Below are 24,320 nucleotides of genomic sequence, written 5' to 3' on the forward strand. Positions count from 1 at the left end.
CCACTTCCAACTCGGCAAGCTCGTAGAGCACACTGAGCTTGAAGACTTGTGAAAGTTTCAGAGAGCTTCGACCTACGGATACAGAGATATCGAAAAACGCGCTAAATCGTCGCCACAATAACCTCCGTGTAGCAAAACTATCACAGTTTTGACCGAAACGACCCCCGATAAGGTTCTTCCCGATCTAGAGAGATAACCTTGAATTTACCTGAACGTTTTGTGATTTTTGAATCACTGCAAAACGAGTTATCCGTCATCGCCGTCGTCGTTAATTTGATACTTAAGCGAAAACGGGCGAATAGAAAAAGTCTTTCAGTTTTGGGACAGAGCTAAGTCGTTAGGGTTCTTCTTGATCCTCTCAAAGGCCTATTTAAACTGATAGTTTCAGATCCTGTCTAGGATCAATGTAGCCAAAACCCGCCGACATCGGACACGGTGGATTTTGGGGATTTTTCGCTCAAAAAGAGGCAAAATCTATGCCCGAATTTTGGTTATTGCATACGGCATATACCTGATTCGAAACCTAGTTGTTTGTGTGTATTTGCTCGAGGTACTGAGCTATACAACATCAACGGAGTACTTCTGTCCGCATTCTGGACGTAGTCGTCGTTGTTTGAGGTTATTCGACTTGAAAACGAGATGACACTGGCCAGAAGGTCGTCATGAGTACATCAACGGGTAGTACAGTTACTAGGAGTGAGGAAACTACTCCTGGGGGTACAGCTGTTATTACTGAGATCGTTGAGGAGCCGGAGACTTCAGTTGACGAACCTCGTTTTGAAGTTTGCCTTCCTCCTCGAAGGACGGGCCCTGTCCAATGGAGGGTATCCAGGTTGGTGGACCTCCTCCACCTCCTGCTGGTACCCCGCCCGCTATGGCTATGTTGACGCTCTCCATCGAGGAGTTCAATGCCCGAATTAATGCTGCTCGAGCAGAAGTTTGCGATCAACATGCCGAGGAACATCAGGATCGACAGGATCGTTTTCGAGCTACGTTGGAGCGTGACTCCGCAATGCGCCGTGATGTGCTGCAGGATGGGTGTAACGTCAGAGGAAATGTAGACGATATTGGGCCCTTCTGAGAGGGCTGAGAGCAGTGTATTGTAGTGAAGAAAAAGTAAGAAGCTTTTCGCAGCGGCCGCTCGACTGACAGCTTTATATATGGGCTGCCAGTGGGGCTTGCGTGCCTTCAGTGAGGCTTGGCGCCTTATGTAATGTATCACCGAGAGCTCGGGTGGCCAGCCCGGGTCTCGGATCAAGTTGAAGTAAAGAGATATAATATGAAATACAAGTGAAGATGAGATATCCCCGACACCTCCCTCAGATCCTGAGGAGGGCGCCAAATAAATAAGAGCTGAACTACAAGGGATATGTGAAGAAAGGGAGGGCTCATGTTCATTTTAAAGTGTTGACGCACTTGTTCATTTTATAGTGTTGACGCACTGTGTGATGTGTGATGTGTGTATTTGAGGCAAAGGCGTCCCTAAGCCGACGTCGTGTGTGATGTGTGTGTGTAAGGTCGGTTCTTGCGTCGCCGCGCGTGATGTGATGTAGTTTACGTCGCTATTGTCAGCGGTGTGATTGATAGTGAGCGGTTCTTGAGGCGTCATGCGTGTGATGTGATATCAGATGCTCTATGCTGTTCATCTCCGTATCCACAAAGATTGTGGATGAGCTTTTCGCCATCGTTTGTAGGCAGGCGTGTAGCGAAGTGCGGATTTGGGTTCCCAAGTAGGGTCAGGATAACCGAGCCATTTGACTAGTAGATTTCGCCAGGCGCGTCGCTTGTCGATAATATCTTCTACAACTCATTCACGTTGTCCGCGTTCTCGATTGGTGGAGGAGGTTGTGGGACTGCACGTTGCGGATATTGCTCTTCGCGATGTGGTCGTAAAATATCGACATGAAAGACGGGCCAGATGCCACTGATCTTCGATGGTAATAAATCGAGTTCGTAGGTATCAGGGTGTGCTCCCAGTGCGATGATTTTGAATGGTCCGATCCACATAGTTGAGTATCGAAGTCCTCTTCGTGTGTCTACTTCTAGGTTGATTCCTTGTCGGTTCAGATCGACGAGGTCGCCAATTTTGTATGCGAATGGCGTTCGACCTTTGTTGTGTTGACGTGCGAATTGATCTTGCGATCTCTGAAGGTTTTTGCGTACGATACGGGCGATGTCTTCCTGCCCTTTCTTGAAGAGTTCGAGTTCGTTTTGATCTACAGCTCGAAGCTTCAGTTCTTGTCCCTCAAGCGTCGGGATCCAACCCGGTACGATTGGAGAGCGTCCTGGATCTACTTCAAATGGCGATAAACCCTCATATTCCTCTCTCGGAGCAGTATTGGATGCAAATTTGACTGGGGGTAATAGCTTAACCCAATGGGTTTTGTCGTAATTGAGGTATTGCCTCCAAATCCTTTTCAGGGTTTGGATGGCTCGCTCAACTTTGCCGTCAGTTTGCTGATGACGAGCCGTAGCGAATTCGTGTTTTACACCGAGGAGAATATCGAATGCGAGGAAGAAGTCGGAAAGTGCGCAAGGTTCGCGATCCGTAATGAAGACTTTTGGCGTACCGACATGTTTTCAAACATGATCTAGGAACACTTGGGCTAGTTCTTGTCCAGTGATTGTCTTCTTGATCGGTGTCATAATCACACGTCCGGAAAGGTAATCAATGCAGACGAGAGAAGAGTTTGTTTCATCTACGGTGAAAATGTCGAATCCAATCATATGCCATCTTCCAAAAGGTATAGGAAGAGGTCAAAGAAATCCGTATCGACGATGACCAGGTTTGAATTGTCGACAGGATTTGCAAGTTCCAACGTATTTGATGACGTCGGAGCGTACGGTAGGCCAGTAATAGTCTGTAAGAATTCTCGCGAGAGTCTTCTTAACACCGGGATGTCCTCCGGTGGCGAGTTTGTCATGGAATTTCCGTAAAATCTTCGGGCAAATGTCTTCAGGAACGTATAGACGTCCTTTGTGTTGTACTAATCCATTTTCGTACGTATAACGGAGTTGTTTTGAAGTTTTCTTGTGTTGGGGCTTTCGAGAAATTTCATCGAGATAATCCGAATATGGATCTTCGCGTAGCCCTTTTTTCCATTCTTCTTCTGAGCAAGTAGGTGAGTTTTGTGGATCGTCTGTTGTAGCGTTGGAGGAAGGTTCGTTGACAAGCATATTGCTGATCTGCATGTCGAGGCGTCATTGACAATCTACACACCAAGGCGCATAGATTGGATTGCGGGAGAGCGTGTCGGCGATATGATTCCATCGTCCAGGTAAATACTGGATGTCGAAATCATACTCTTGTAGCTTCTCCACCCAATTGGCTTGTCTTCTGCTCAAATGGGGTTGCGTTTGGATGAATTCGAGTCCCTTGTGATAGCTAAAACGTCGGAAGTAACGACCGATGAGATATGGTCGATTGGCGACCAACATCTTGACAAGAGCTAAAAGCTCCTGTTTGTGCGTAGGATATCGAGTTTCTGCGTCCTTCATCTTTCTAGAAAAGAAGACCACAGGCCGGAGCCGAGGTAACTTCTTCCATTGCGGGACGAGAGTAGGCAGATTTGTAGGGATCGTTTCATCGCCAGAAGGTTGTCCAATCCAGCCAGCGATAGCGTAGCCTGATGAGTCGGTATAGACGTAAATCGGCTTGGTTTCATCGATTGTTGCTAGCGTAGGTGCATTGATCAACGCTTCTTTCAACTTTTGAAATGCCTCTTGTTGCTCAGGACCCCATCGAAATTTGACTTTCGAAGATTGAATACTTGATAGGGGCAGAGCAATGTCCGAATAACCTTGTACAAAGTCGAGGAAGTAGTTCGTGAACCGGAGAAAGCTCTAAACTCCTTTTGTTGACTTTGGAGTAGCCCATTCCTTGATAGCTTGGATTTTCAAGGGCGCGATGCGAACACCATGTCTTCCGACAATATGTCCACACCGTTCGAGTTCTTCTTTAGCCCATACGCACTTTGAAGGTTTGATGAAAAGGGCGTATTCTTCAAGTTTCTTCAGGATACGATCGACGTGTTCTCGATGTTCGGCTAAGGTCTTCGAGAAAATGAAAATGTCGTCCAGGTAGGTAGCGAGGAATTCGTCGTAATCTTTATGGAAGATCTTATTCATAGGACATTGAAATGCAGCAGGAGCGTTGGTAAGCCTGAACGGCATGACCGAATACTTCAAATGTCCGAAGCGAGTTCGTATTGCTGTTTTTTCTCGATCTTGTTTTCGTATAAGAAGACGATGGTATGCTTCTCAAATATCGATAAGCGTAAACCATTTACAACCTTGAATCCGATCCCTCATCTCACAAATATTGGGTGAAGGAGTGCGATCTTTCTTGGTGACGGCGTTGAGACCTCAGTAGTCCCAACAGATGCATAATCCGCCATCTTTCTTTTTCGCAAAGACGACACTAGCTCCACAGGGACTTGAGGAGTGTTGTATCCATCCTTTTTCGAGCATCAAGGTGACTTGTTTCTTGAGTTCAGCGAGTTCTTCTTTGTTCATGTGAGTTCGATCTTGAAATTATCTTCTCCGCGATCAGGGGGTAGACCTTCAGGTTCCTTGAAGAGCGTATTGACGTATTTATTTTTGACATCCTTGAGATGTCCTGGATTTCCTTTAAGCTCTTGAGGAGCGTCCGGTATTTTTTTAAGAGCGAGACGACAGACCGTGTCTTTTTCAAACTTGTTCCGTCGCCAAGCCTTATTGAATCGCTTAGAAGTCATTTCTATGACTTGAGGATTGCGAAGGGCATTGGCTTGAGCGAATCGAGATACATAATGAGGTGCGGCTTGTAGAGGACAAGTATCCACAGGTGTAATGATCCGAACAGGTCGAACGGGTCTTTTGTCATAGACCGGATCTCGTTGTACATCGAAGTAAGGGTTGTTGTGTTTCGGGATGTCTTCGACGTCTTCCCAGTTTGTTGAAGTTCTTTCGCACTTGATGGTGACAGACTGCAGTGCGTTTGGTATAGGGCCGTAATTGGTCCAGCAAAGGATAGGTGTTATGGGCGACGCGTCCATACCATGCGCTTACCTCATGACAGCATCCCAACAGTCAGTCAATGTCAATTCCCTGTCAAAACCTGACATCTGCCAAACCTCGCAGCCGCACGCAGCCGCGCTACCCCACACCTGCCACTGCCTTCATTTCTCCACGCAGCCGCACGTAGCCACACCTCCCAACACTCGGCGCTTACAAACCCTTCTTCATACTTCCCCACGTACCCGCCCACAGCCTCAGCGTAGCCACCCCATCCCCAGTCTTCTGTTTCTATGCTTCCCCCACCCTTGGCGCTTCTCTTGGCTTCCCTCTCATTCCGTACCCTTCTGCTTCCCCACGCGTCCCCAGCCTTCCCAGAAAAGCATAAATAGCCGCCTCCCCTGAGCTCCCCACTTCCTGATCCCCCAGCAGATCAACACCAGTTCTTCCTAGTCTTGTTCTAGTTCTTGTTTCGGTCTGAATACCATTACCTGTCAACAACCTGCACCACAAGTCGCCTCTATTTCCGTCGGCTCCGCCCATTCATAACAGTTTGATCTGCTCAACAACCCCCAGCCGCTGTACCTCCACGCCAAATCACCATGTCCGACGCCCTTCCCCTCACGGCCGAAGCCTGGCAAGCCATGTGCAATGCGATTGACGAACTTCGAGTACAGAATACCACCCTACAAGCCGAACTAGCGCAAACCCAGACCACTGCCCCTGCCACCCACGCCCCCAAACCCAAAATCAGTCTCCCAGACAAATTTGATGGCACCCGAAGCAAGTTCCGTGGGTTCCTCAACCAGATCCGGCTCATGTTTGCCCTCCAACCCAGGCGCTACCCCAACGATCAGACCAAGATACAAACTATTGGCACCTACCTCACTGGCACCGCCCAGGCCTGGCTGGCGCCCCTTGTCGAACAAGACCATCATTCCCTTACGAACCTGGATGATTTCATCCAGCAAATGCAAGCAGTCTTTGGAGACAGCGACAGGATCCGCACATCCGAAAACAAGCTCCAGAACCTTCGACAAACCCGTGCAGCAACAGAGTATGTAGCTGAATTCCGACAGCTGCAATGCGATGTGTCGTGGAATGACCAGGCATTGATTGCCACCTTCCGTCGCGGCCTCAAAGAAGACGTCAAGGACTTAATGCTCACGATGCCCCCTACCGCCTCAATCGACACCGTGATGGAACAGGCCATCCAATGTGACAACCGATTGTTTGAGCGCCGTCTAGAGCGAAGCAGGAACCGACAGCCATATGTGCCAGTTACCACTAGCCCCACCCTCATGAGCCCCGACAACCGCCCAGACGACCCTATGGTCATTGACGCTGCTCGTCCGCGAGGACCCCTCACACCGCTAGAGCGCCAACACCGCATCACAAACAAACTTTGCCTCTATTGTGGTAAACCTGGCCACATAGCCAAACTCTGCCCAAACAAGATACGCACGGCGAATGTCGCGGTTAAGGAACCTGCACCCATCCAGGATTTTGCCCAAGTCCAGCTGCAGTAAAGGCCGAGCAGCTGGGCAACACCTGTCCTGGGCCTTCTCACCACGCAAGTACTGCCAAGGGAGAAGCCACAAAACCTTGCTCCCATCCTGGCATCTCCAGCAACACCCTTCTCCTGACCACCAACAATGTCAATCTCCTATCTGAGATACCCTCACCCATGCGGACTTTGGGCCCATCCTCACCATTCGAGTACCCTGTTACCCTGCAGATATCGGCCCAGCGAGCTCCAGTTCAGCTTTCAGCACTACTCGACACCGGTGCAATGTCGTGCTTCATGGACGAAAGTTATGCCCGCAAGCACCGCATCCCACTTGTCAAGAAGGAGGACCCCATTGCGCTTGAACTGGTTGACGGACGTCCCAGCCATGCGGGCTCCATTACCCATCACACCCAACCTTTGGGCATGTGGGTCAACGACCATTTTGAGGAGGTGGTATTCCATGTGACATGTTCCCCGCATGCGCCAATCATCCTGGGGCTTCCCTGGTTTGAGCTCCATGATGTGGAGCTACACTGGAAGACTCGCACTCTTTGCGTCCGCTGCCATTGCGGTTTTGGACAATACGCCTCCTGGGATGCCCTGCCAACAGAACCTAGCCCGAAGCCCTCAAAAACCCCTGAACCTCTGATCCGTATCCATCAAGACGAGATTTCAGTCTCCCTAGCCCAGACACCCAACACACTGGACCCAGCACCCACACCGATCCACGTCCTCCTTCTTGACAAGTGGGATGCGGTGCTTGCGGGCATAACTTTCGTCCATGAAGCACGACATTGCACCGGTGTCGAGTAGTGCTGAAAGCTGAACTGGAGCTCGCTGGGCCGATATCTGCAGGGTAACAGGGTATTCGAATGGTGAGGATGGGCCCAAAGTCCGCATGGGTGAGGGTATCTCAGATAGGAGATTGACATTGTTGGTGGTCAGGAGAAGGGTGTTGCTGGAGATGCCAGGATCGGAGCAAGGTTTTGTGGCTTCTCCCTTGGCAGTACTTGCGTGGTGAGAAGGCCCAGGACAGGTGTTGCCCAGCTGCTCGGCCTTTACTGCAGCTGGACTTGGGCAAAATCCTGGATGGGTGCAGGTTCCTTAACCGCGACATTCGCCGTGCGTATCTTGTTTGGGCAGAGTTTGGCTATGTGGCCAGGTTTACCACAATAGAGGCAAAGTTTGTTTGTGATGCGGTGTTGGCGCTCTAGCGGTGTGAGGGGTCCTCGCGGACGAGCAGCGTCAATGACCATAGGGTCGTCTGGGCGGTTGTCGGGGCTCATGAGGGTGGGGCTAGTGGTAACTGGCACATATGGCTGTCGGTTCCTGCTTCGCTCTAGACGGCGCTCAAACAATCGGTTGTCACATTGGATGGCCTGTTCCATCACGGTGTCGATTGAGGCGGTAGGGGGCATCGTGAGCATTAAGTCCTTGACGTCTTCTTTGAGGCCGCGACGGAAGGTGGCAATCAATGCCTGGTCATTCCACGACACATCGCATTGCAGCTGTCGGAATTCAGCTACATACTCTGTTGCTGCACGGGTTTGTCGAAGGTTCTGGAGCTTGTTTTCGGACGTGCGGATCCTGTCGCTGTCTCCAAAGACTGCTTGCATTTGCTGGATGAAATCATCCAGGTTTGTAAGGGAATGATGGTCTTGTTCGACAAGGGGCGCCAGCCAGGCCTGGGCGGTGCCAGTGAGGTAGGTGCCAATAGTTTGTATCTTGGTCTGATCGTTGGGGTAGCGCCTGGGTTGGAGGGCAAACATGAGCCGGATCTGGTTGAGGAACCCACGGAACTTGCTTCGGGTGCCATCAAATTTGTCTGGGAGACTGATTTTGGGTTCGGGGGCGTGAGTGGCAGGGACAGTGGTCTGGGTTTGCGCTAGTTCGGCTTGTAGGGTGGTATTCTGCGCTCGAAGTTCGTCAATCGCATTGCACATGGCTTGCCAGGCTTCGGCCGTGAGGGGAAGGGCGTCGGACATGGTGATTTGGCGTGGAGGCACAGCGGCTGGGGGTTGTTGAGCAGATCAAACTGTTAAGAATGGGCGGAGCCGACGGAAATAGAGGCGACTTGTGGTGCAGGTTGTTGACAGGTAATGGTATTCAGACCGAAACAAGAACTAGAACAAGACTAGGAAGAACTGGTGTTGATCTGCTGGGGGATCAGGAAGTGGGGAGCTCAGGGGAGGCGGCTATTTATGCTTTTCTGGGAAGGCTGGGGACGCGTGGGGAAGCAGAAGGGTACGGAATGAGAGGGAAGCCAAGAGAAGCGCCAAGGGTGGGGGAAGCATAGAAACAGAAGACTGGGGATGGGGTGGCTACGCTGAGGCTGTGGGCGGGTACGTGGGGAAGTATGAAGAAGGGTTTGTAAGCGCCGAGTGTTGGGAGGTGCGGCTACGTGCTGCTGCGTGGAGAAATGAAGGCAGTGGCAGGTGTGGGGTAGCGCGGCTGCGTGCGGCTGCGAGGTTTGGCAGATGTCAGGTTTTGACAGGGAATTGACATTGACTGACTGTTGGGATGCTGTCATGGGGTAAGCGCATGGTATGGACGCGTCGTCCATAACACCAACAGTCTCGGAACGTGTAGAAGTAAAGAAATATGATATGAAATACTAGTGAATATGAGATATCCCTGACATCTCCCTCAGATCCTGAGGGGGGTGCCAAATAAATAAGAGGTGAACTACAAGGGATATGTGAAGAAAGCGTGAGCTGATGTTCATTTTATAGTCTTGACGCATTGTGTGTTGTGTTTGTTTGAGGCAAAGGCGTCCCTAAGCCGACGTCGTGTGTGATGTGTGTAAGGTCGGTTCTTGCGTCGCCGCGCGTGATGTGATGTAGTTTACTTCGCTATTGGCAGCAGTGTGATTGATATTGAGCGGTTCTTGCGGCGTCGCATATGTGATATGATATGAGATGATCAGTTCTTGCATCGTCACGCTGGTCTTGTTGGAGGTATCATCCTCCCGAGTCCCCGGTTAGGGTTCCCGTAGTTTGTTTCCTCATGTGACTCCCCTCCTGCTTACGCCACGCTTCCGCGTACGGGACTTCACTCTTTTCTTCCCCTTCGCACCTCGCGTCCTCTTTCTACACTTCAAACTTCAATACATACTTCACAGTACAACATTGCACACATCATAGAGTGCGCTCAGTCATCTGCTTCCTCTGCCGACTACTGCTAAGTGGTTATGAGCCCTGGCTTCGCCCGCACCCAGCGGACGGTCCAGGATAAAGAACTCACGGACTCCAGTCACCGCTTCCTTAGAAACCACCATGCCACCTAAGGATTCAACAACCCAACCTCAGAAGGGCTACGCAGCTGCAGTGACAGCTGGCAAGCCCTCCGCTCACCACACGCGGTCCCAAGGAGGAGCTCTCCTGGGAACCCTACCTGCGGCTACTAGAGGAGGAGGAAAGAAAGTTCAACAACCCCCTGTTAAGAGTTCTGAATCTATTAATCAGCGCTCTGGCATTGACTCACGTACTCCGCTTAATCAAGGCGTAGCCCGTCATGCCGACTTACGCAGTGAACCAACACCTACCTCGCCTTACAAAATGCCTGGTGAATTTGTCGATGAGAAGAAGAGGAAGGAGGAACTTTCTGCTACTATTGCAGAATGGAAAGACGCAACCACGCCATATGTGGATGCGCCTGAATCACGCGGACACACCGGGACCGAAAACAACCCCTTCCTGATGGACTCCATTCAGGAAGAACCTATGCCTGTCAAGCAGGAAGAGGAGATGATTCAAATAAAGGATCAAATAGCCAATCTGACTGGATTGGTTACCTCGCTCTTGAATTCGGGCCGAGCGCCACAACAAGGCGGACCTACCGTCCCCTCCGTAAACGCGCTCGCTCAGTCACCAGTGAACAGCACTCGCTCTCATTATTCGACTAGCCCTATCCAGGCAAATGTGCGATATATGACCTCTGTGTCGCCGGCACCCCATGCGCCTCCTCAGCGCGCTATGGCCTACTCCGTCCCATATGCTTACAAAGCCCCGGAACGGCATCCTTACTTTCAAACCCGTTCTCAAAGCCCTCCTTTCGCTGAAATTCCTCACGAAAGTGCATCTGTGAGATCTGTTACTCCCATAACACCCCCTACGGCTGGCAAATCAGCTTCCAAAGTCTTCATCAACACCACGCTTAGTAAACTCGGCACCTACAACGGCGACCCCAATGTTACCAAGCTTCAAGGGTTCCTTGATCACATCGACGTGATTATAAAGTACCAGATGGTTTCGCCTTTCGAATGCGTAGACTTCGTCGTCAACGCGCTCACAGGACCAGCTCTCCAGTGGTGGAAAAGCCTTCCTGAAAACGAGCGCTTCTCCATAATTTCATGGCACGATATTCAAGACGTTTATGGACTGCCTCCCCAACTCGGATTACGCTCTGCGATGTTAAGGCGCTTCATTCCCCGGACTCATCTGCCGCAAGTTCTTCACAGACTGCGCGCTCTGAAGCCCAAGTCAATTAACCATGAAGGTCTAACCGAATTCGTCGCCCAGTTCAACCTTTTGGCTGGACAACTCCCCGGGCTCCCGGAATACGTGCTCTGTGCCTACTTCCTTCAAGCCCTTCCTAAGAATCTTAGTACCCTGATCACTGCTCAGGCTCAGTACGACGATAGACTTAATCCTTCTCAAGAAGCCGCGATTCGTATAGCCGCCCAGCTCAACGAGAAGGCCCCGAGTACGCCTCAGTTGGGCGCATCCGCTGCCCACGTTACTTCCACTCTACCTCAGAAGAAGAAGAACAAATCCAAGACTGGCGGCTCTAGAGGCTCCTCCTCTACCCAATCCTCGTCTTCTGACGCAACCAAGAAACCTCTCCAGTGCAAATACTGCCAACGGGACGGCCACAAGTCGGAAAACTGCTTTACTTACAAAGCTGTCAAGGATATCATGGACAAGAACACGAAAACCAAGCAGGACGCACCCGCTGCAGCGTCCATGGCTTATGCCATGCACGTTCAAGTCCAACCAACCAACCACGACGTCCGCCTCTTCAAGGCAAACGTGGATTCCGGTTGTACGGATCATATGACCCCTATATCGAGGATCTAGATCCATCTTCTCTTCAAGACTACCCTTATTGGACTCGCGGATTTGACTACCATTACCTCTCAAAAGAAGGGTACCGTACTTATCCAACCTACGTCCGGTGGCAACGTTCTCGCTCTTCGCGACGTTTTATGTGGTTCCTAGTCTTGCCTAGCCGCTTATATCTGTTGCTAAATGCACTGATAACGGCATTACCGTCTCCTTTCACCCCACCGACGTTGTTACGTTCAACACCGACCGACACTTACTTGCAATGGGAATGGGCGAAGGCGACGCGTACTATTTAGAAGGACAAGTTACTTCCTACAAGCCCAATGCACATGCACTGGTCGCTTCCATAACCCCCCAACTTCTGCATCAACGTCTTGAACACCCTGGGAACCACATTCTCCCGGTTATGCCTAAGATAGTAGAGGATTGGCCTTCAGTGGGGGCTACGCCGGACTCCGGCGCACGCTGCAATCCATGCGCTCTCGGCAAAGCTACCCGCCTTACCTTCCCTAAATCGACATCCCCGCCACACAAACCCGGCGAGCTGCTACACAGCGATTTACAAGGTCCATTTCGGATCCACGGCATCGACGGAGAGCGCTACAGTCTCGTGTTCCTCGACAACGGCTCCGATTTCGCCCGTACCTACTCCATCAAGGACAAGGAGGCATCCACTATTACCGCAAGGTTTATGATCTTTCATAAGTGGCTCAAGAATCAAACTGGCATCTCCCTCAAGATCCTACGTACGGATAGGGGAGGAGAATACACTGGCGAGCTCACGTTGTACCTACACGACAACGGGATTACCCATGAGTCTACTGTCGCGTATTCTAGTCAACAAAACGGAAAAGCAGAGCGCCTCAATTGGAAGTTGCTGGACCGCGTACGCGCAATCTTCGCGGACACTCACCTTCCCCGCAAGCTCTGGCCGTACATCCTGGAGGCTGTCTCTTACCTGCACAACCTCTACCCGCATTCAATTGCATCCCCGGACGCCAAATCGCGCTCCGAATTCCTTACCGGTCGCCGCCCGAGCATCGCATCTGCGCAAGCTCGGATGTCTCACGTACACTGTTGTTCCACCCAAGGGCCGGGACAAGATGGCAAATCGTGCTACCAAGACGTACCTAGTGGGCTATGCTCACCAACAAGGCACCAAAGGTTATTATGTCTGGGATCCAGTTTGCGACACTGTTGCCGTCTCACGTGACGTTCGTTTCGACGAATCTACTGGACTCCCTGAGCACCTTCGTCAAGATCCTGCTCTCCTAGATCTTCTAGAAGATGCTCCCACCTCGCAAGAGGGGTTCCCTATCGAACACATCCTTTCTGAACGTCAGCGCCGCGGCAAGAACGTCCAAAAGGAATACCTCGTCAAGTGGGTTGGCTTTACTACCCCTACCTGGCAACCACGCTCTGATCTCATTGAGACTGAAGGGTTGGATATCTGGGAGTCTTGTCCAGCCGCTTTCAACGCCCGAACCATTGAAGCCCTCTCCAACGCCTTCAAAGCGCGTACCGGAGACACGCCTCAATCCGTCACTATGACCTAGCAACAAGTGATGGCCTCCCCTCAATCAGCTGACTTCAAGCTCGCAGCTGATAAAGAGTTCCAAGCTCTCGCCGATAATGGTACTTGGGAGCTCGTACCCCGTCTGCGCAATCAGCGCGTACTCGGTACTACTTGGGTACTTCGTCAAATCTTCAATCTGGATGGTACTTTCAAGAAATTCAAGGGGCGCGGTGTAGTTCAAGGTTTTCGCCAATCCAAGGGTATTGATTATAATGACACCTACGCTCCAACCCTACTCATGTCAGTTCTTCGCCTTTCCTCTCCATTGCCGTCTCTCTCGGTATGGAAATCCATCAACTCGACGTCCCCAACGCGTTCTTACGCAGCGATATCGACGGACCCGTCTATGTTGAACAATTTCAAGGCTACGAAGATCCGCAGAAGCTGCTCGCAGACTGGGTATACCTCCTACGCAAGGCTCTATACTGTCTGAAGCAATCTCCGCTTCTCTGGTACCGTACCCTTCGCGAAACCCTCAGTTCTCTCGGCTTTACCCCGTTAAAGAACTGCCCTTGCGTCTTCTATCGCTACGCGACAACGACGCGCACTCTGGACGCTCTCCAGATGCTCCTTATCTATGTGGACGGCTTCATCGCCTGCTGCTTTCCCGTACACGTCAAACAAGTGAAAGGTGAACTATGTTCTCATTTCAACTGTACGGATCTTGGTCCCATCAAGAACCGCCTGGGTCTGGTCTTCGATTACCAGCTCACGCCGTCAGGGAACCAACTCAAAATCAGCAATGTTACCTATATCGATGGTTTACTCGAACGATTTGGACAACAAAACGCTACCCCGGTCTCTACGCCGTGCGCCGTCTCTGCGCGTACCCGACCAGCCTCCGCTAGCCCCCCTTTTCATAGCAAGCTTCTCTGCCAGGAAGCAGTGGGGGCCCTCATGTGGGGATCCATTACCTGGCGCTGGGATATTTCAACTGCTGTCGGCTTTGTCGCACGTCAAGTCTCAGCTCCTACCCAAGCCGACTGGAATGATATACTTCGCATCATGCGCTACCTGAAAGGTGCCCGCACCTTCGAGCTTACCTACAAGTCCGGTCATTCAGATCAAGCTGGACTTCGCGTCTATACAGACGCATCCTACGCAGACGATGTCAACGACCGCAAATCTACCGTGGGCATCGCCAGCTTCATCAGCGGCCAGCTTATCTACTGGAAAAGCACCAAGCAGAAGTGCATAGCTCTCAGCTCCACAGAAGCTGGGTATATCGCCGCAGCCCTCGGTTACAACAAGGTCATCTGGCTCCGCTCGATCATCGCGGAGGTCTTCGGCGATGAATACGGCAACATCAAGGACCCCACGCCACTCCACATCGACAATCAGAGCGCACGCAAGATTGCCAACTCCACAGCTATTACTCAACGCTCCAAACACATCGACGTACGCTACCACAAGCTACGCGACGGCGTGGCGAAGAAAGACGTCGTACTCCTCGACACTGCGATGCAGGAACAACTGGCTGATTACTTCACAAAGCCTTTTCCTCCCGAGACACATACGAAATTTATTCAAGCAATTCAAGAAGGACGTGTTGCTAGCAATAGACAGCCGGCGACGACTACGTCCGAATGAGACATACGGAACACCCATACTGGGACGGCTTCTGGGCACTATATACGACTTTGGCACCTTAACCCGCCACCGTGATAGCCGCCGCTGCCCCGGCACCGGGGGCTCCACCGGCTCGGCTCCGCCTCCACCAGGCGGACCCCCTGGCCCACCTCCCCCGCCGTTTCCGTCACCGTCTCCATCATCACTCGAAGACAAATCATCCATGTCCTTTCGCAAGTACTGGAGTCGCTTCATCATCTTGTCTCGCTCCCGTCTCTTGGCCGCATCACTGCGGCGCTTTGCCTCTTTCATTTTCTCCTTCGTTATGCCGCCTTTTCCTTTATATCGCGACTCCGAGACTGCCTTACATCCCAGGTAGTCTGCCTCCTCCATCGATGCCTCGAACGACCCCTTCTTTCGCTTCGATCGATCCAGTTTCGCCTTCGTAAACGCCAGGTGCTTCGTGAGGTTCTCATGGTTATCCTTGCGGTACCTCAACGTCGACACCTCCGTCGCCAATCCAAGAGCTTCTCTCACTCGGGCTTTCAACATCAAAGAGTCGGTTACGGACGCTGCAGACGATGCGCGTGTAGAGCGCGTAGTTGGTCGTGAGGGTCCCGGTGGAGGTGCAGCTGGAGGGGCTGCGGGCGCTACCGTCTTACAGGCCGTTTGCTTCTTCTTGCCGTCGCCGCTCTTCTTGCCACTCGCGCTGTTCTTGCCTCTGTTCGCCATTGTTTTGCGTATCGTGTGGTGGTCTGGGATACGGTAGTTGAGGATGGGAACGTTGGTCTTACCTCTCTGGGGCGACTGACAGCTGTCTCTTGTTTTATACTCGCGGCGTTTCCCTCTTCTTTCATTTTACTCTTTCATTTCTTTCATTTTTAGTCATAGCTATTCACCCGACGTCCGCCCGCTTTTCGCGTACGGCCGCACCATTGTACTCATTGTTTAGATTTATCTTTCACTTAGATGGACTCGTGAGTTTGAGTGGGGGTGTTGGAGGTATCATCCTCCCGAGTCCCCGGTTAGGGTTCCCGTAGTTTATTTCCTCACATGACTCCCCTCCCCCTTACGCCACGCTTCCGCGTATGGGACTTCACTCTTTTCTTCCCCTTTCGGACCTTGCGTCCTCTTTTCTACCACAAGACAATACATACTTCACAGTACTAGATCTCACACAACATAGAGTTCGCTCAGTCATCTGCTTCCTCTGCCGACTACTGCTAAATCCATCCACGTAGCTGAGAATCGAAGTCCTCTTTGTTTGTCGACTTATAGGTTGATTCCTTGTGGATGTAAATTTTGTATGCAATTGGCGTTCGACCTTTGTTGTGTTGACGTGTGAATGGATCTTCCAATCTCTGGAGGTTTCCGTGTACGATACGAGCAATATCTTCCTGCCCTCTCTTGTAGAGTTCAATTTCGTTTCGATCTACAGCTCAAAGCTTCAGTTCTTGTCCCTCGAGCGTCGGGTTCAAACCCGGTACGATTGGAGAGCGTCCGGGATCTACTTCAAATGGCGATAAACCCTCATATTCCTCTCTCGGAGCAGTATTGGATGCGAATTTGACTGGGGGTAATAGCATAACCCAATGGGTTTTGTCGTAATTGAGGTATTGCCTCCAAATCCTTTTCAGGGTTTGGATGGCTTGCTCAACTTTGCCGTCGGTCTGCTGATGTTGAGCCGTAGCAAATTTGTGTTTAACAGCGAGGAGAATATCAAATGCGCGGAAGAAGTTGGAGAGTGTGCAAGGTTCACCATCCGTAACGAAGACTTTTGGCGTACCGCCATGTTTCCATATGTGATCTAAGAAAGCTTGGGCTAATTCACGTCCAGTGATAGTCTTCTTGATCGGCGTCAGGATTACATGTCCACAAAGATAATCGATGCAAACAAGACAAGAGTTTATCCCACCTACGGTGAAAATATCGAATCCGACCGTATGCCATCTTCCCAGAGGTCAAAGAGGTCAAAGAAATGCATATCGACGACGGCCAGGTTTGAATTGTCGACAGGATTTGCAAGTTCCAACCTATTTGAGAACGTCGGAGCGTACGGTAGGCCAGTAGTATTCCGTAGGAATTCTGGCGAGAGTCTTCCTAACACCAAGGTGTCCTCGGGTGGCGAGTTTGTAATGAAATTGTCATAAGATCTTTGGGCCAATGGCATCAGGAACATATAAATGTTCTTCATGTCGCGCAATACCATTTGCGAACGTATAACAAAGTTCTTTTGAGCTTTTCTCGTGCTGAAGTTTGTTGCTAGGCTGACATCTGGTGTCCGCACTCTCGTCAAAAACGCCCTGAGCTTCATCAGACCACTGGTGCCGCTCCGTTCTTCATCGGCTCAAGGCCTTCCCCGTTCTTCTTTGAAAGTATGGCCGAGGTGCCGAGGATTTCCCCATTCACGCTGGCTTGGGCAGTTCCTCAGCCGCATATCACGGACCTCACATCACTTTCACAACACCCATCCAGTGAAGCACCCTCCCGGTCACCCTCCTCCGCTCAGACAGCGCCATGAATACCTGAACTATGTCAAATCGCCTGTTGTCGGCCGTCCACGCCACGCCTCGGAAATGTTGTCACAGACTCCGAGGCCCAGCGCAATGCGGCAGCACAACAGGCACCCAGCCCAAGGCAAGATGCCCTCACACAAGCCTTGTTGCAGGCCTCAATGGTCATCCTCCTCTACATCCAATGGCTGAAATGGGGACCGGCAGAGGCGGGACGGAGCGCCAACTGATATCCATGGTCAAGGTGATCAGCGGTTACTGACCCCACCCACACGGGCCGTTGTCACCAACGAATATGGCTCAACCAGCCAGCATCCGTGGCGCAACCGTTGCCTTTTTGCATTGGTCACCTAGTGACACTCTCAACGAGCTCCGACTGCTGGGGGTACTGTCCTCTTGACGCGTGAGGACGACGCGTTTTCACTCCAGATCCATCTTCGGACTCGCCCTTTCGGACTCGCTCGCTGGGAGAGACTTCCCAGCTTCGCCCACTGCCCATTGCGCCCTTCCTTAGACGACGGTTCCTACCAGCCACTTTTCCCCCAGGCAGTCCAGCAGGAGCAGCAGCAACGAGTCCCCTCTTTCCTTCCCGAGATTTCCCAAGAGGGGTTGGAGGGGTCTCGCGGTGGCTGCTCCTGCTGCTCTTCTGCCGCCGCCTATATAGAGCCAACCCTCCCGTCGTCCTTTTCCCAAATTCCTACCATCACTAACCATTGCCACAGTTGCCATGCCGCGGCCCAAACTAAAGGACGAGATGTACCCGGAGGACTTGATGGATCACGAAGTGGCCCGCTCCGTGGAACTAATCACCAACGAGCGATATGTGTATATGAGCATGAAGCAATAGGAGGGCATTTTGAACATGAAGCAAATGGAGAGCTTGCGGAAATGGGCGGGGTGGTGGACTTGTTTGGATGGTTGACGTTGGGGACCGACTCTCCTTTCAGCGTTGGTGTCGTAGGATAGGAGGACGTTTCGAACAAATTTTGTGGATTTGAGAACCTCCATACCCCATATATGTACATATATATAGTCTTTATTAATATATTTGCTTCCGTCGCACTATGTTTTGTCAAAGAGCTGCATAGGGAAGCTTCATCACATGAACACCATGCGGTGCTCACTTGGGAAGGCTGTCCAATGAGTTCAAGGGGGGCCGAGAGAAGACCAGAGCATACCGCGAGTAGTACCTGGAACAGCGCTCCAGACACTTTTACCGGTTTTGCGATGGCTGATACAGTAAGTGTGCACCAAAGACTTTTTTCAATCCACGACGATCGTCACATCATCGTCACATCAGAAGTTTGAAACGATGGGGGAGTATCAGCTTTTCATTGCATTTCCGACCTGCTTTCATTGCTGAGGAAGTGCACACGGCCTTGCGCGGCGCAACCAAAAGATTGCTGGCATTCTCCCAGCTCCAATCGGACGCGCAACCAAACATTCTGCTGGCATTCTCTATTGTCAGAGCTCGACACGGACAAAAGTGGCATCGGCAAACGGCCAGCTCTTATTATAAGTAGGATAGTACACAGCCAAGAAAAGGCTTCCTCAGAATAACGCGTTGAGAGTCGGACAATCCAGACAACGAACGCGGTAAAGCGGTGATGAGTTGGCGTTGCGCGTGCCGAAAGTTTTCGACAGGCGGCAGATTTGCAGATTTGCCAAGCTCCTCATCCCAGCGCAGGCCCCAGACACTCGGGACAACGCGGCGCTCGACGGTTCTCAAGGAGAAGGAGGAGGACAGGAGGTGATTCCTGCCGGTGATCAGCCTTGATCCATGTGGAAAACCGTCCAAATGGCCCAGACGCCCAGGGATCACATCACGACTCCATCGCATAGGGCTGTTTCTTTGGCCATTTGATTGTGGGGCGAAACCGTGGGACAGACCGTGGGATCGTAATCCGCAGCGGTTGAGTGGGACGGGGGCTCGGGACTTTGAAAAGGAGAGAAAGGAGCTGGCTGGAGGAGGTCGGGAGTCGGACGAGGAGGTGGGCTTGGAAATGCCGCTTGACGCCAGCCTGCAGATACCAATGGTTTCACACTTTCATGCTCAAAGCTGCGTGTGTCTCTCAAGGTGGACGTTGGACGGGGATCGGGTTTTGTCATGCATGCGTCTTGGCTGTCTCACGAATAATATCCATACTGTACAGTACATACGAAGCAGCACCTCGAATACTCTTCCTCCCGTCTGTGTGTACTGTATATGTACAGTAGGATTGCACAGTATCTGCACTTGCCAGTCTGTCTGCTCAGTGTCGCACATTGATCCAGCCAGCAGCGATCGATATCGTCTGAGGGTGCGGGCGCATAAGGAGGGGGGCAACGTCAGCTCTCGCAGGTCTCCACGCGTCAGAAGGGCCTGAAAGCGCTCAGCAACTTCATAACTGTACAGTACATACAGTAACCTCCACGGCATTCCTCTCCATCCCGCTGGGGAAAACACACAAGCACCCCCCTCACAGCACTCTCAGCGATGACGCACAGCCCTCTACTGTGAGGCTTCACAACCCCACCCCCGACCTCTATCAGAGAGGGCGGAAACACAGACAAACTCTCTTCGCTCGGCAAACAAACCGGACATCCTCCAGTCATTTTCCCACGGACGGGACGTCGAGGCAGCGATTATCTTTGAAAGCTCAGATGGCAGCGCCGGCGATGGCACAGCATGAAGTCTCTACCCGTGTTTCCCTGGTCGCCGCCACTCCACTGACAAACAGTGCAGCGATGTTCCGAAACACGGCGAGGCCAAGGACATCACGGGCACCTTCACAATCGTCCAAGACACCTGACGTGGAGAAGGTAGTTGGCCAGAAGACGGCAGTCGCCGCACGGAAGACTGCGACCCGGAACTCTTCTCCATCCCCTTCTCGCACTCCTACTCCTCCATCTCCTACCGTTGAGCAACCACGCACCCCGGTTCTCGAAGTGGAAACTGTGCGGACATCAATAGCCACCACTGTTATCGAGTTCCCCATCATCACACCAGTGGCAGCCCCGCCACGTTCCATGCGCTACCAGGTCGCTCCGCACACAACTCTTCACCACACGGCCTCTCCGCGGCGTATGGCGCCAAGGCCTTCATCATCATCATCATTATCAAATCCAGGGAGTGTGACGAGCAGTGCGGATGGGTCGGCGACCCCAACGCCAATTGTGGACCCTGCGATGGCGGAACGGGGGTCGCCGAGTGTGAATCGCGTCGGCGTATTCTCGGCTGTAGGTGGATCGGTGGTGGTTGCGATTGGGTTCTTGGTGGCTATGCTGATGTGCAGGAGGAGGCGGAAACGGAGGAAGCGGGTCCGAAAGGTAAGTCCTTTCGAACGTTTGCTTCATTTTCGCCTGTAAAGACATCTGACCCTCGCGTTCTTATCGCGTGACATAGAGCGCAGTCCCATTATTCGGCGGAGACGAGGACTATGAGCCTCCGAACTATAGAGCCTTGGGAGCCGAGTCGAGAAGATCATACCCTTCCACGGGCCGGCTATCGAGAACCGCGATGGTGTCGACGGTCAAGGATGCGTTCACGAATTGGAGTGAAGGCCTGAACAGCTGGGGTTCCCGCGTCAAAGGGCGGATGAAAGGCGAGGGCATCGCTGTACGTGATTTCGCGATACTTTCCTTGGCGTTTCCTGACTTGTATCTAGAGACTCACGGATATCCCTCGTATTTGCAGCCATCATTACCAGACATCCTTCGGTGTTCTCACGCACCCCTCACATCAATGACGACCCGATACTCCGATGCGACGGACCGACATGCCAACCCTCATCAAACGCCGGATCCAGATCTTTTAGTTGAGGACTTCATCTTCTCCGATACCCGTGGCCCGGACATGGATACATCACACAGGATAGGAAGAATGCCATCGCGCGACGATTGGGATCCGCCGTTAACACCAGACGGAAACGACACCCCGTTCCGCGTACCCCGGCCACCACGGGCTCTCACGCGGGAATGGTCGTGGGGAAGTGTTGAAAGCAACGGTGGCGTGGATATGTCGCGAAGTACGGTAACCTCGGCGTACGAATTTACGACGGCGGAAGCTTCTATGCCGATGGCAAGTCCGATGACAAGGAGGGATGACCAGCATCACTCGTGGCTTCACCTACCCTATAAGAATATGGAGGTTCCCACCTCCGCATCGACAACGCATGATCATACTCATCCTGCCAACAAAGAATATGACAGCACGTTCACGGACGAGCGGGATCAGAGCCACTACAACAGCCGTTACAACAACACACCCTTCTCCTCGTGGAACTCTTCGGAAAGCACGGCGTATCTTAGCGGAGACATCTCCCATACCCAATCGCATATGCCCCCTCGCACTTACCAGCACCGCACCGACAGCAAACTCAACAGCATGTACACAGCCTCTTCCTCGCTCTACCACCCCACCAACCCCTTCCGCGACCCGACCCCACCCCTTCGCCGCCCCGCCTCCCTCAACACCATCCAAACAAAACTCACGCACGTGACAACAACAACTACTGCATCCTCCGCCGTCTCAAACTACCTCTGCGATCAATGCCGGATGGGCACGACCGTGATTTCACCTGTCCGACTACCTATTATCTGTAAAGCATGCAGTGGTGGCGGTAGCGGCAATCACGCGTCAAAGTCCACCTACTCGTCGTCATCATCCTACTCCCGGTCGAGATCGTCACTGGACACCTTCAACTCGGAGGTTTATCGGTATAAGCATTATCATCGGCAGCATGAGCATCAGAGAGCGGGCAGTGCGGCCTCGGTGGGAAGGAGTGACAGGAGTTTGTCCGAGTTTCTGACGGGCGTTGTGTAGTGTAGCGACGGCGGAAGGCAGAGGAGAGGCGGAATTGTACAGATTTCTTTACATACACCCTGTGACGGCGTCGGCTTCACTCACATTTTACCCCAGTCGCCCCCTTATCGCCGATTATCTTTTGTACATAGCTTGGTAGCTGCGGGGATTTGATTTGTCCCTTTCTCCTTCGCTTTCTTGCACATATATCGTTTCTTGCCGGCACGTTATTTTTTCCCACACACCTTGTATTCACATCTTTTCTTGTTCTGCATGGGATGTACATACGTATATACGTACATACGGAATTGAATTTGCACTCGGAGAGCTATATATATATACAATGCCATGTGTGTTTGTCGGACGAGGGAGGGGTTTGAAGTTTGAACTTGAAGAACAACGGGCCTCCGTTTTGCTCAACTTCCCTCACTTCCCTCACTACTGAACACTCAACAAAAGCAGCACAGGACCCGCAATGCATTCTTTATTGCCCACCCCACCACCGCAAGGCGACCTCCCAGACCTCCCTTCTACCACCTCCCGCCCATTATTTGCCCCAGCAACCCCAAACCCGGACCCACCACGTCTCAATCCTGCAGTGTTCCGCGCGCTCGTGGCTCAATTCGCGTATGACGCTGGAAACGTTAGGAAGAGGGGGCGGGAGGAGAGGGGAGATAGAGGGGATGGAGAGGAGGAGGAGGTGGAGGAGGTAGATATGGAGGTCAAGCGGGAGCTTACGCCCGAAATCGGGGATGGGGATGGACCGAAAGGGAATCGCGAGGGGGTACCGGATTCTGAGTTTCCGAGTGTGAGGACGACTGTGAAAACAGAGGAAGATAATACCATAGCGTCTATTACGAGCCCAGCAAAGAAGAAGCGAAAGCCGCTCGGGCCTGGGTCAGTGCTTTCTCGATCCTTACAAGAAAGGGGAATCCGGGGTCCGGCATCCCACCCCTCGACCATCCCCACACTCCCCAACACCACAACCGACACGTCCCCTGTTCCGGACCATCTGGCCCACCACCTCCGCGTCCTTTTCATCGGTTTCAACCCGGGCGTGCAGTCTGCAAGAAGAAGGTGCCACTATGGAAACCCCGGAAACCATTTTTGGAAGTGTGTGGTGGGGAGTGGGTTGACGGGGGGTGTCGGTGTTACTTGTGATGGTAAGCACATCACCCGTGTGGAGTTTGAGGGGCCTAGCTGATTCCCTCTATCGTGTGACATCTCAGACGACAAACTCTGCCCACGACTCTACGGCCTCGGCTTCACCAACATTATCTCCCGCTCCTCCCCCAGCGTCGCAACCCTCCAGAAATCCGAATACTCCGCCGGCGTACCACCCATCGTCGCGAAACTGGTAACGCACAGACCGCGAGTGGTCTGCTTTGTCGGCGTCAAGGTGTTTGAGGCGTTCTGGGAGGGGGTGCAGGGGGCGTGCCGTGAGGTGTGTAGAGGGGTGAATAGGGGCGAGGGGGATGTGAGGGTCTGGGTTGGGAGCGCGAGTGTGAGCGAGGAGGCGGGTGATGAGGATGAGGATGGGGATGGGGAGACGGAGGCGGATGGATCTGCCATCAACCGTCGCCCACTACCCGCATCCCGCAAATTTCAACTCGGCTTGCAACCCAAATCCATTCACTACGCACCCCGACGCCGCCCGACACCCGTCGATGGGCCCGCCGAACGCGACACTGACAGCAAAGACGAGACAACAATCAAAGAAGAGGAAGAAACGCTCTTATTCGTGATGCCGTCGACATCCGGCCGCGTGGTGCATTACACGCGGGCGGACAAGTTGGCGTTCTTTGTGAGGCTAAGGGAGGTTGCGGATAGGGCTGTTCGTGCGGGTGGCGCTGCGTAGGACAGAGGAAAGGTAGTTCAGCGAGGAATAGTTCAGCGAGGCGAAGCCGATATTGACGTCTTTACGTAGCATAATGCTGGTATTTTGGTTTTGTCATGCTTGTAACATTGCAATGCCATCATTCACTGAAATTGCATCCTAGATCTAGAGCGCATCGCTGCCTGTCGGCGGAGATACGGAAGAAGGCAAGATGAGAGGTAGTGCAGCTAGGGTAATGCGGCGGCGTATGGAATAGGTCCTGCGAGGCACAGGCGATATGGACGGCTTTTATGTCCCATAACGCTAGTATCTTAGTTTTGTCATACTTGTGATGTTGTAATACTTGGTTCATTGAGGTTCTACATCAGTGGTGAGTGCGTCGTTGCCTGTCGGCGGAGCTTGTATGCCACTCTAGAGGTTCATGCACAAAGCCATGTGGGGGACCAGTGTTGTGCGATGAACGTAACATGA

General features: G+C 52.3%; 2 protein-coding genes across 2 annotated transcripts; both read left to right on the forward strand.

Annotated features, from left to right (window-relative positions):
• The first annotated feature begins 19,760 nt into the window (after positions 1-19,760).
• On the forward strand, positions 19,761-22,071 carry EV422DRAFT_56216 (uncharacterized protein). The gene is made up of 3 exons (XM_053071963.1): positions 19,761-20,538; positions 20,615-20,827; positions 20,906-22,071. The coding sequence occupies exons 1-3, from the start codon at positions 19,873-19,875 to the stop codon at positions 22,031-22,033; spliced, it is 2,007 nt and encodes a 668-aa protein (XP_052925794.1). The 5' UTR covers positions 19,761-19,872; the 3' UTR covers positions 22,034-22,071.
• A 656-nt stretch (positions 22,072-22,727) lies between these two features.
• Positions 22,728-23,870, forward strand: EV422DRAFT_496338 (uracil-DNA glycosylase-like protein; the record flags this gene model as incomplete). Its single annotated transcript, XM_053067869.1, has 3 exons — positions 22,728-23,175; positions 23,242-23,456; positions 23,562-23,870. The coding sequence occupies 3 exons, from the start codon at positions 22,728-22,730 to the stop codon at positions 23,868-23,870; spliced, it is 972 nt and encodes a 323-aa protein (XP_052925795.1).
• Positions 23,871-24,320: the final 450 nt, after the last annotated feature.

This window comes from Fimicolochytrium jonesii (assembly GCF_025526975.1).
Source record: "Fimicolochytrium jonesii strain JEL569 chromosome Unknown EV422scaffold_11, whole genome shotgun sequence".
Taxonomy (NCBI): domain Eukaryota; kingdom Fungi; phylum Chytridiomycota; class Chytridiomycetes; order Spizellomycetales; family Powellomycetaceae; genus Fimicolochytrium; species Fimicolochytrium jonesii.